At 39.1% G+C, this 11,966-nt stretch overlaps 1 protein-coding gene across 4 annotated transcripts in view; it reads right to left on the minus strand.

Annotated features, from left to right (window-relative positions):
• robo1 (roundabout, axon guidance receptor, homolog 1 (Drosophila)) overlaps positions 1-11,966 on the minus strand; it is a 286,379-nt gene that overhangs the window by 196,406 nt on the left and 78,007 nt on the right. For all 4 annotated transcript variants that reach the window (XM_043259081.1, XM_043259078.1, XM_043259080.1 and 1 more), the window contains exon 3: positions 6,886-6,972. In XM_043259081.1, coding sequence (XP_043115016.1) covers positions 6,886-6,972 — 87 coding nt within the window. The remainder of the gene's footprint in view (positions 1-6,885; positions 6,973-11,966) is intronic.

Genomic DNA, 11,966 nt, shown 5'->3' on the forward strand with positions numbered 1-11,966 from the left:
TTAAACCCTTAAAAATAAGTAATATAATGCATGTATGTCCCTTTATCGGGTGAAACTGTCTTTTGGCTGTTAAAGGGTTAGTTCAAAAATTGTGATTAATCATTTTCCCTCATGTCGTTCTACACCTGTAAGACTTGTTCATCTTCAGAACACAAATCAAGATATTTTTGATACAATCTGAGAGCTCTCTGCCCCTCCATAGACAGAAACGTAACTGCAATGTTCCCAGGTCCAGAAACGTAGCAAGGACTTTGGTAAAATAGTCCATGTGGCATCAATGGTTCAACTGTAATTTTACGAAGCTACAAGAATACTTTTGTGCACAAAAAAACAACAACAAAATGGCGGATCGCGATAACCTCTGAGAGAAGATATTTTAAATACTTTCTGCACAAAAATTATTCTTGTAGTTTTGTAAAATTTACGGTTAAAGCATGTCACATGGACTATTTTACTGATGTCCTTGATATGTTGTTGGAACTGGGAACATTGGTGTTGAATTGCTGTATTCCTCTAGTCTATAGAGGGTCAGAGAGCTCTCACGTTTGATCAAAAATATAATTTGTCCTTACATGGTCTGAACAGCATGAGGGTGAGAAATTGAATGAAAGAATTTTAATTTTGGGTGAACTAACAATTCAATGCCACTCTACTAATATTGTCCTCTTCCATTCCCATGAAAAACATTTCAAATATTGTCCTTGAGAACAAATTCATGTTTAATTACTAACAAAGTTAGAGACTTTATTTAAACTTCCTTTTCACTCCGGGTGCTGAAAAGAAATAAGATGCTTACAAAATGACAGAATTGAGTGACACATTATAAAATAATATCTCCTAAACCATTGTAAACCAACCGTGGCAGACATTTGTAGAGAAAATGTTTTCCTAATACTATAAAAACTCTTATAGTCACATTTTTTTGAAAAAGCAGGGGACAAAGGGAAAAAGGATAATCTCAGCGATCATGAAAAAAAAAGTTAACAGGAAGATACAAATCATATGCTGTGTCACCCAGCTATAATGAAAGACAGCAAATCATCTGAGTGGAGTACAGGAATGCAGATCACACAGCTGCCGGTCTGCCATGATACACACAGAGCAGCTTCATAAGGGCACTGACAAATCTATTCGGACCTCAGATGAAGAGTGAATCCTGTGAGGACGTCGCCGAGCTTCTGCCCTTAGACCCTTGACACGGGGCCACACCGGCTGGGAAACACTGTGGGGCGCTAAGTGCTATCCTGTCATTCCCAGAGATTCCTCCAAGCAGAAAACTTCCGTGACTTGTCAGCCTGGCTAAGAAACAACCAAGCTAGGTTTAGTAGATCTCTCAGGACATCTTCAGCGCAAGTGTTGTCACTGGGAAAGAATGTCTCATGGAGGGCCATCTGGGTTGCAACCAGGATACGGTTCAATCACAGATTCACATTAAAACATCAACCCGAAAAAAAAAATGCTTTTAACCAATACTGAGAACTTTTAAAGGACAAGAAAAAGCTATAGAAAGGTGAGGCACAACCGAGCTACACGTTTCTCGGGCAAACAATAGAATGCAAAAATACATCCGACAGTAAAGAGCACAAAGAACGAAGGACTAGAATTGCAAGAAAACAGCATAAAAAGGACATTCTCTTCATTCATTACAAACCCTGTGTTGTGCTTTCAGACTTGGGGGTGGATGGGTTGGGGGGGCGAGCTGAACAAATCTGTTTCTGTTTTGCCATTCAGAGAGGCCCTCCATGCAGAACCCTGCCACAACTAACATGTAAAAAAACAGACAGACGGCAAAATGAGGGAAGTGCAAAAGAACGTGAGAGCTTTGCATTACGCCGCAATTGGGACACACAAAAGCTTGGCTAGCGGGTAAACAGGCTGTTACGTTTCCGCTTGCCTGCGTGGGCTGAATCCCCTTTAGCACCCAGTCTCTTTTCTAGAGACTGAGACACTAGAATCCAACTGCTGCATGAGAATGGTAAAGATTGCAATTAAAATTATTGCACAACAGTAAGAATTTGCGTCTCACCTGTGTATTGGTAAAACAACGGGACTGAATTGTTATGTAGTTTCACATATGCTGACAGTGAGCCTACCTCCATGACATTTAATTTGCACAATGCCATGCATGAGTGCACCAGGAGTAACAGGCCGACAGGATCCAGATACATTAACAATGAAACAATGGTGTTTCGGATGACTATGGGACTTTTCAGCTTGTCCCAATCTCTAACTAGCCTCATCAGAAACACGCACGTCCCCCTGCTCTTTCCGTATCTTTTATGCAGACTGGCAAGAACAAGATGCATTGTGTTTTCATGCTTAATTGGCTTAATTGGTTTACTGGTTGGAGAGGCTTAAATGAAAGGAGAAGCTGTCTAAGAGAAACCGAGCCAAGTAGTGCCTTTGTCTTTGGCTTCCATGTGCCCTCCCCACCTTCACAACGGGGGATTCGACCAATCGGTGCCTCGCAAGCTGTTGGACAAGACCCTCACCAGCAGTCCTGCTGAATTATTAACGCAGCCCCACAGAGCAAGAGCGGGAACAAACCTGGGGAACTTTATACTACACTGCAGCAAGGACAACTGGATATTCCTCGATCAAAGCATATGTATCCTGAGTAATGATTAAAACATGGCACTTTTGCTGATTGTTCCCAATTTTTCCTTAGATACAACATAGGGTCTTTCAAAAAAGTAGAATTACCTGCCAATTGTTGTTGAGTTTAGCATTTGCCCTTGGGAAGGTGTGATGCCCATGTTTTTTGCAGCTTGCAAAACCCCAAGAAACCAAAATGGCGCTTTTAATTCAGCACCAGAAAATTGAGTCTCAAATGAAGTCTAAAATATTCATTCTAACAGAGTGTAGCAAGTATGGCTTTTGACTGGTGGGAATGACCCAACCGTAGAAACAAATATATTGAAAACCCTGCACTTGAATTTGATTTGATTGATTTAGGAATGTGCACAGTGCTTCCGTTTGATTTACGAAACAACTGACATATTCTTGAGCATTTACTTTCCAAATCACATTGCGTACAAAAACATCTGCTACTGCATGGATATACTCATATATTCCCTTCAAGTGGATTTATCTGCACCACAAGCGGGTGGATTTACAACATGTTTGACATGGCCTAACACCTGGAACTCACATGTGAGACGGATCTCTGCAGTAATGGCCAAAAAGTTACTTTTCACCTCGCTCTTCTTCTCACTTGCTCCAACGTCCAACCTCCCAAACTTCTTACATTCCCTCTCTCACGTCCTCTGCTTTTAAAAGCACGTCCTTCCTCCGACAGAAACACCGCAAGGGTTCTTTCTGTCTCCCTGCTGCCATCAGCTGCCAAAACACGCAGGCTGCAGCGATGAGCACTATAAATATGATGTACAGCTTATGCGGTGCCACTGACCTCACAACACGCGGCGAAGGAGTGCGGGGGAGCAGGTGCCATGCAGATTTATGACACTCTGCGAGAACTTTCACCCTCTGCGTACTCTCATGCCCCAGTGAGCAGAGAGTCCGACCTGTGATGCCTGAACACATTCACTCCTCCATGACAAAACAGCATGTGGGAGAAATACAGTGTGAATGTAAAATGTGTGATTGTTTGGATGCACTTTCATAACTTTGCCTGTGGCAACTGAAAGTTCTTCAGCCACCCCCTTGTTTGGGAAGTTTTGGAGAGTTCTAAAGTAGTGTTGTTGAGATATTCAAAGATATTTTGGTGATTTTCTGCCGTATTCAAATAAAGTGATGGAGGTTGTCATTTCTGTGGAAATTGCATTTTAAATATAGCATTACTACTGAATGGCTAGTCGGATGTGCCTCAGTATTTTTTTAAGGTACATGTCAGCATTTCCACCAAGAGATTTTTTTTCCAGATCTGCCAATCGGGTGCAAACTCATTTGACAGGACCATATGGACCTCCAGACTCAACACAAAAATGGGGGTGTTGAACTTTCTTTTTCCCTCTCGTCTTTTTCCTTCTTTCCTTCACATATGACTCAAGCTTAAAAATGACTGCTTCTTTGGATTTTTGAAAGCCATTTAATTTTGTATACCAAATGGCGCTTAGCTAGCACTTGGCAACGACAAGGCCATTTTGTATTCCTTTACCCATACTAATCTCTGCTGCAATAATAAACAAATTTAAATTCTTTATCCCGTGCCAAACAGACGTGTTACAGAATAATGAGAACCTCAGCACCACCAGCTTCTTATCTCCAACTAGTCCTCTCCTTTCATTCTCCACAGCACTCCAGTCGCTCTTGACAGAATTAGCCTGGTTCAGCATTGAGAGTTTAGCCTGATGGCCCTATTTCCTGGGACACGGGCGAGTTAAGCTCCAGGATTTATGATGAAAAGAGATTGGATGGGAAAAAACGAATATAAGAAGTGCCCACATCCTCTCCTCTTGTGGAGAAAACCCTCTGGTTGACTGTGGTGGAGGTAATTACATCTCAAGTGGGATCGGACCTAAAGGAAGGACCTGCATTTGCCATGTTTTCCACCCTGGGGAGAAGCGAACGCTTTGTGGGGAATATGCTTTGGGGATAAGCTCCATTGTAAGAGTGCTTGTGTTTCACGAGGGGTGGAAAAATTTAACCCCGAACGTGTGGGAGATTTGCATTTGCACGTCCCTGAGGCAGAAACCATGGCCCTAATAATACAAGGCATTAGGAAGGCGGTCATACTAATGATTGTGTGGCCTTCAAGGTCAGGACTCTAGGCCTGAGCTGGACCCCATAATGAGGATGCACAGGAGACGGGACTAATTCAGTCTCAGACTGTCATGTCCAGACAACCAGGTGCATTTGGAACCACCACAAACACGTTTTAGGCAGTGTGTGCAGCATTGTTGTAACCAGATGCATAAAAATTACTTGGAAAACTGAGCACACAATACATAGCTTGTCATTCTATTTCCAAGATTAAATCTTCGATAAGGGTAAGAAGTACGGAAATATTTCATGGCATATATTTGAAATGCCAAAGATGTCTGGAAAAACATTTGGTGTGTTGACCTTCAATTTTCCTACTTCCCTACAGTCTCTTTTCCAAATAGTTATATATATAAAATAAAATATATATATATATATATATATATATATATATATATATATATATATATATATATATATATATATATATATATATATATATATAATGTCAGTGGTCTTACAAGAGATCTGTTTGCCTTCACAAACAGTTATACAAAATAAAGCCAACGTGATGCATTTTTGATGCTCATTTTTGGGACTGAGGGTTTTTGAGACAGAACTACATAGCCATTCTTTGCACAGAAGTAGTACTCAAAGATTACAGCTTTGCTGAAAACCCCCTTTGCTGCCTTGTTGCTCACTATTTACATGGACAACTTTCTACGATAACATAGAAACTAAAACAGAACATCGTAAGTGACTTATCTGGAACATTCTACATACACAGAAACATGCTGCACAACTGACTTCAAAAAAGGCAATACATGAGAAGGGGTGCAATACTTTAATACAAGCAGATAAATACATATAAACATATACAGCAGATAAACTATTTTAAACTATTACCAGTCCAGTACTGAACAAATTGCATTTGTAATCAATGTTTCCATCTCTTTGTTTTCTTTTTGAAGGACACATTAAAAAGTGCTGTTTTGAACTTTTTATTCATAAAAGAATCCACAAAAATATTAAAAAACTGTTTTCAACGTTAATAATAAGAAGAAAGATTACTGCAACAAATCGCAATATTTAGAATTATTTCTGAAGGATCGTGTTGTACTGAGGACTGAAGTAATGAACTGAACTGAAAATTCAGCTTTGCCATCACAGTACATTCAGCCTTGGTTAGCCTGAGTCTTTAAAACAATAGTGTATGAAGAAACATAGGTTCTAACACAGAGCTACAGTAACATCTACAAAGAGCTCTGTTAATGTTCCAAAATGTGTTAAAAGTAACTAAAGAGTTTTCTATGAAGAGTTTGCTGACAGCACTTCAAATTATAATACTATACAGTATAGCTCTACAAGTGCATTATAAATTGGAAAGACTAATTCAATGTAAAAACAGTACTCTAACTGTATCTTTTTATAACAGTCAGGCAGGCAATAAGTATCATCTGTACTGTATCTCTGTCTTTGTGAGACTGTGAAACAGAGTGCTCTCTTGAGGCTGTAGTGTCATACTCTACGCTCTATACCAGCTATTCTCATCTTCCACTGGATCACCCACGTAGCCAAAGCCGCCTTTTCACTTATCGACTTGTTTCTCCAGTGAAGGTCAGAATGTTAGCAAGCTTTCTCCAAACATAACACCAGACTCACTGCAGGAGACTCTGCCCGGGCCCCCCAGGCCCCTAGAAGGTGAACTCTATTTCCACTTAAGCAAAAAGGGTCAGTGATCTTCTCTCACCGATTGACTCATCTCATCTGAGTGCATTTAATCTGGAAATTGAGGTTCTGGCTGACACTGCTCCTTCGTGTCACAAGCATCAGAACGTTCTAGGCTTATCTCTACATAGAAAGGGTATCCAATTTCCACAGCTTGACATTTGTAAAGAACATAAAACAGTTTATGAATGGGAAAACCTCACTCAATACAGATGCACCGGCAGACTTAAGGTAAAGGTTATGCAAAGTCCATGGAAATTCAGGGAGAATAAGAGACTCTACAGAAGGACCCGAAATGGGTCATATCTACATAAAAAACTTCATGTTATCAGCAGGCAACCCCTAATTTATTTTACAAAAATGTTAAAAGTTCATGAAAGAGATGAAAAGGCACCCACTATAAAGCAAAAATGTTATTCATATAATATATTTCAGAGAAGTACTTTCTAGAGTAGATATAAAGCAGTATTTTAGGTAAGAAATAAGAAGCAGTACCTGTGTAGCCCAGAGAGTTGTCGTCATCGTGTTCTGCAGTAGGGGCCTCTGTGGCCCTATTGCTAGTTCCCTCCTGAGTCCCCGTGTCTGTTGGAAGTAACACAGACTCTAAGTCCTCAAGCAAAGAGTACTGGGCCAACGGCGATACTGTAGCGCCCCAGTATCCCTGATACCAACAGATGAGCAATACTAGGCTCTGTAAACAGTGACTTTTGAAGAAACCTCCAAACTGCATTATCAAGTCAAAAAAAGCACTTCAAAGTTCCCCAAAACAAATATACAGAAGCTCCAAGCTGTTACTCAATTGTTATCCATCAATCCATTGGAGAATCCCAAGAACTCAAGCCCTAAATATGGCGTTTTCCTTCTCTTCACAGGCCTAAAGAGGTAAAGTTAGCCCTGAACGTCTATGTGTATGTCTGAGGAGTGACAATGTGTGCCCTCTTGCTGTGCATGGCCAGAACTAGAATGACCCAACTGCAAATACAAACAAAGTCACTGACACACACCCTCTTTAGATCTGTATACAGTCATTGACTAAACTAATTCCCCAATCAGCGCATGTCGCTTTTTTGGGAGATGGACTGACAGCCCTCCTCTACGCCTGGTTTAGAAAGGGAGGACCGGGCAGGGGGTGTGGCAGATGCCCCCCATCATGGCGAAGTGTGGGATAAATCAGACTGGAGCCATGCCTACTTCCATTGTTGGGCACTGACAGGGGGTTAATTTGGGATGAGGGGAGGTGAAGGGGCCTGTTTAATATAAAGAGGGTCAGAATGGGCCAGATGACTGGGAAGCATCCTGTCAAGGCCGTGAATGAAGATTGGCATCATTTACGGAGATAAAACGGCAGACAGGCAAAACAAAAGGAAGTCATTGGAGAGCACTTAGAGCTTGGGGAAGTGTGAACACTGTCTCTACTGTCGTGCACCCTGTCGCTAGACTTCACTAACAAATAATGCTAATCCCTCAACATTTCAAAGTGCTTGAATGATTTTCAGAATTCAAATGCCTGTTTTATGACTTGGGCCACGCTAGCTAGCACTTCTTTTGATGCATTTAATGAAATGACACTTTTAGCCTGCTATATGCTGAGATGGCAGATTCTCAACAAACACCTCGCTGAGTACGCTCACAGGATCTCAAGGTCGTGACCGTCATGAGACTGTTGGCTAGCTGGTGTTGGGAGCATTCAAGCAGTCAAAATACAACATTTTTGCACTTTTAGCAGTGTTAAAGGACAGTTTGTGAACATTTAACATCAAGCATGCAAACACATAGAGCTCACAGATTTACTTGAGTCTGTCTGTTTGTGCATAGACACCATACCATTTGCTTTTCTGTGTATTTCACAAAACCCAAGTTCTTTGTGATGCAAATGACTCAATAAATACTTTTAATACCAGGTCTACAAGTATAGTCACTTTTACGGCTTTTCAATCAACCAATTAGTACATCCTTGCCAAACAGAAACTCAGAATTTCAGAGAAAATCCTTCTCAGAAATCTACACTTATCTTAGATACAATATATCAAGTATTTTATAAAACGGAAAGCTCAAAGAGATATTTATTCATAAAAAAAGAACGAACATTCCCCAAAGGGGAATCAATGTAGACAACTTGGAAACCCTGAAGTTTTGGAAAGCTCCAAAACCGTACTGGCTACTGACTGAAGAATATGGTTTTATGGTGGGTTTGGAGAGAGTACTTCATGATTCATTAACAGGTGGTGTGCCCAGATGCCCTGGAGGACACACAAACAAAAACCTGGTGCTCCCTCAGATTCAAATGGCCCTGATCCACACAAACCAATCCAAAACGCCCTGCCTCCCCTGATGGCTAATTAAACCAAACCTTATGCGGCTAGCTGACACGTCTACATGGGCACATTAGAAGGATGTTCCCCATGCACCCAAAAGCCCCGGCTGTCCGCTCATTTCCAGAAACACACACTGCTTCATGGTTTTCTGGCTTTATTGATTCAAGGAGAAGGTGATGTACTAGCTCAATAACAGTGAACCCAGACAACCCACATAAACACAACAACAACAATTGGATTCGTTCTTCTTAATAGCTTTAAAAATCAAGGCCATTTGTTGAGTCTGCCATCAGTCGGTTAATTATTTTTTAAGGCAGGAGAGGGCAAGGGAATTATAAAGAAAATGAGTCACCAGGTTAATCAGTACACTTTACCACACCTCTTTTTTGATAGCAATTTCTCATTTTTAGTTCAGCTTAAAGCCCTGATTTATGAAAGGGGTTTAATTAAGTTACAGGAATGAACTTAGCTGGACACCAATGAATACGTGCAGAGAGAAAGACATAAACGAAGAGCACAACCAGACTGCAAATTACCAAAGATTATGTTGAACGATTGTGTGGATGGAAACAGCTGCTGGTCTGCAGGAAACAGGAAGGAAGCTCACACTGAGAACATATGACTTTTGATTATCAATAGATTCAGAATGAAAAAATCTTGTTGCCTGTGCATTTTATTTATTTACATTTCAAGGCTATTTTCATGTAGAATCGTCAAAAATCAGATATCTGGTGCAAAACACTCTAATCTGAGAGAAAAAAAAAAGAAACATTTTCTCTCAAATTTCACCAAACAATTCTCATAAGTAGAAAAATATAGATGCATAAACATGTGGTGTCTCTCATGCAGTTCATTTATTTTTTAATTGTAATTTTAGAATTTAGAAAAATTGTAATTTTATGTTCTAATGTATAATAAATATAACAAAAAAAACAATATATGTTTTTCTCTCTCTCCTGTGCAGTTTATGTACAAATAGAGGTTCTGAATATATATACTATAAAACATACATAAAATAAAATATACATAAAGAATATAAAATATTGATGTGGTGTCTATGATGTTTATGATAAACTTCTGAAAATTAAAGTTTATTAAATAAAATTTTACATTTCATAATTTCGAATGTGATGTTCTGAAGCCAAAAAAAGGGGAAAAAAAGACATTTAGCAAACATTCATTTGCAATTGACAGTTTAATTCAAACCTATAAAATATTTTATATTAAAATTGTATATATACATTTATTTAATTTTTTAAAAATCTTCATTTAAATTGAGCAACAATCACCAACAACTATCGTTCAAATTACACGCCAGGAAATCTTTAACCTCAAATAGAAGCAACAATAACAGTGATGCTAGCCTTAGCAAAGCACTAGCAGATCCAGTTCTGAGACAGCAGCCCATCAGTAAATATCATCAGGGCTCCAGCCGGACCACACCAGGGTCCGCGGTTCTCGGAGGGTCTGATTAGCTCCAGTATTATTGAAAAGTACCAAGGGAGGGATTATGCAGATGAGGGCACTGAGGTCCACACAGTGGGCAGGAAACCAAGCATCATAATGAGAGACTACAGAAGAGCTTTTCCTTCTGTACGGGACGTTGAGACAGGGAACGGGGGAGAAATGGTTATGGGAAATTAGAGGGTGGTTTCAGAGAGCTTAGGAGAACCAGACCGTCTGGCATCTAGATATTAAATAAAGCTGAGGCCATAGACATATCTACAGTGCTCCTGAGGTTGTTAGTGTTGGCCCATATTTTACTACTATTTTATAGCCTGTATGAGACTTAATGTAATTCTTAGTTAAGTTTTAGAGAAGTTTCAACATCGATGAAAGTATTACATTTCTCAGATGATTCTCCTAAGGCGTCTTAGGAGAAATATACATAGAAGCAAGTGACATACAATAACAGTGTATTGAGAGCTATACAACCAATGTAAAAAAACATAAACTTTATGAAAAATTCAAGATTCGAGTTTTCGAGTAAAACTTTGCTATCTTTGTAAATTAAATTACAAGAGGTAAGAACCTTAAGTATTTCATATATATATATATATGTTTTTTACAATCTTCAACAATGTAAATAAAATTCTATTTATGCCAGCATCGTGCAACTTATACAATTTAAAATGAATTTATTAAACATAGAAGTTAAATTAAAATTATTTATTAAATTTGTTTAGCACGCAAATGTTTTATTTTCTCTCATGTTCTGCCTTTTGTATTTTTTACCAAATTTGAATACTAGCCTTAATGTATTTTTATAATTCTTTTTTAAAGAAATTCTGTCTTGTGTATTTTAATTAAGCCAAACTTAACTACATCATGTCCTATGGGCCTATATTAAAAAGCAAATATGTGCTTATATAATAACCCAAACAGAAAGAATAAAAATATGAAAAATCTATTTAAAAAAAAATTATTCTAAAATAAATAAACGATAAATGTCACATTAATAATTATATTAATAATTAAGTTAAAACAAATAAATTAAAATCAGTTTGAGTAAATTGATGTATGTTGATTTGAATAAAAAATAATTCAAATTTAAATACAATATCCGCTCTTCCAGCTGAGTGTCATAAAAGCCAAGTGCAATACTCAAACGTTCAATGGCAGTCGATGATAAAAATCAAAGACATTCACTCACCGTTTAGTTTAATGCAAAGTTAAAACTGTTTCATCTGATAATAAATCAATAAAGTAGGCCAGACTAGCTTTGAGGGGCTTCCCGACCTCATTTATTTTGAGTGATGTGGTTGGATATATGATTATGCATGCAGTTGTTCACATGCTCAACTAAGAATGTGAACGCCAAACAAACAAGTCCAATCATCTGCTGACAAGCTGACCTGAAACACATCCAATAACCGCTGTCCAAAACAGCTAGGAATTCTACAAGGAGAACATCTGATTAGCACCGGTGCGAATGCTTGTGGCTCACTGAGTCACGGCGGTTATAGCGTGTTCAAGAGCTCTAGGAATAATCCTATCAATCTACGTCAAAATCGCGGCAGGCCTGTGAAAGCCAGAACAGCTGGCGAGGTCTCACGCAGCTAAACAGAGCACATGATGGGCATCGCTCAGGCCACGGAGGTTAAAGCGCTCCGTACAATAAGCTCTTCTGTGGCGAGTAAATGAAAGCCACTTCAGGGTCTGAAGACCGTGGTGAAAGGGCACAGCTGCTGAATGCAGTGTTATAAAAGCCCAGAGTTACAGCCATGATTAATGATCAAGCTCTCCACAAGGACAAGCCAC

This window comes from Puntigrus tetrazona, chromosome 15 (genome assembly GCF_018831695.1).
Source record: "Puntigrus tetrazona isolate hp1 chromosome 15, ASM1883169v1, whole genome shotgun sequence".
Classification (NCBI taxonomy): Eukaryota; Metazoa; Chordata; class Actinopteri; order Cypriniformes; family Cyprinidae; genus Puntigrus; species Puntigrus tetrazona.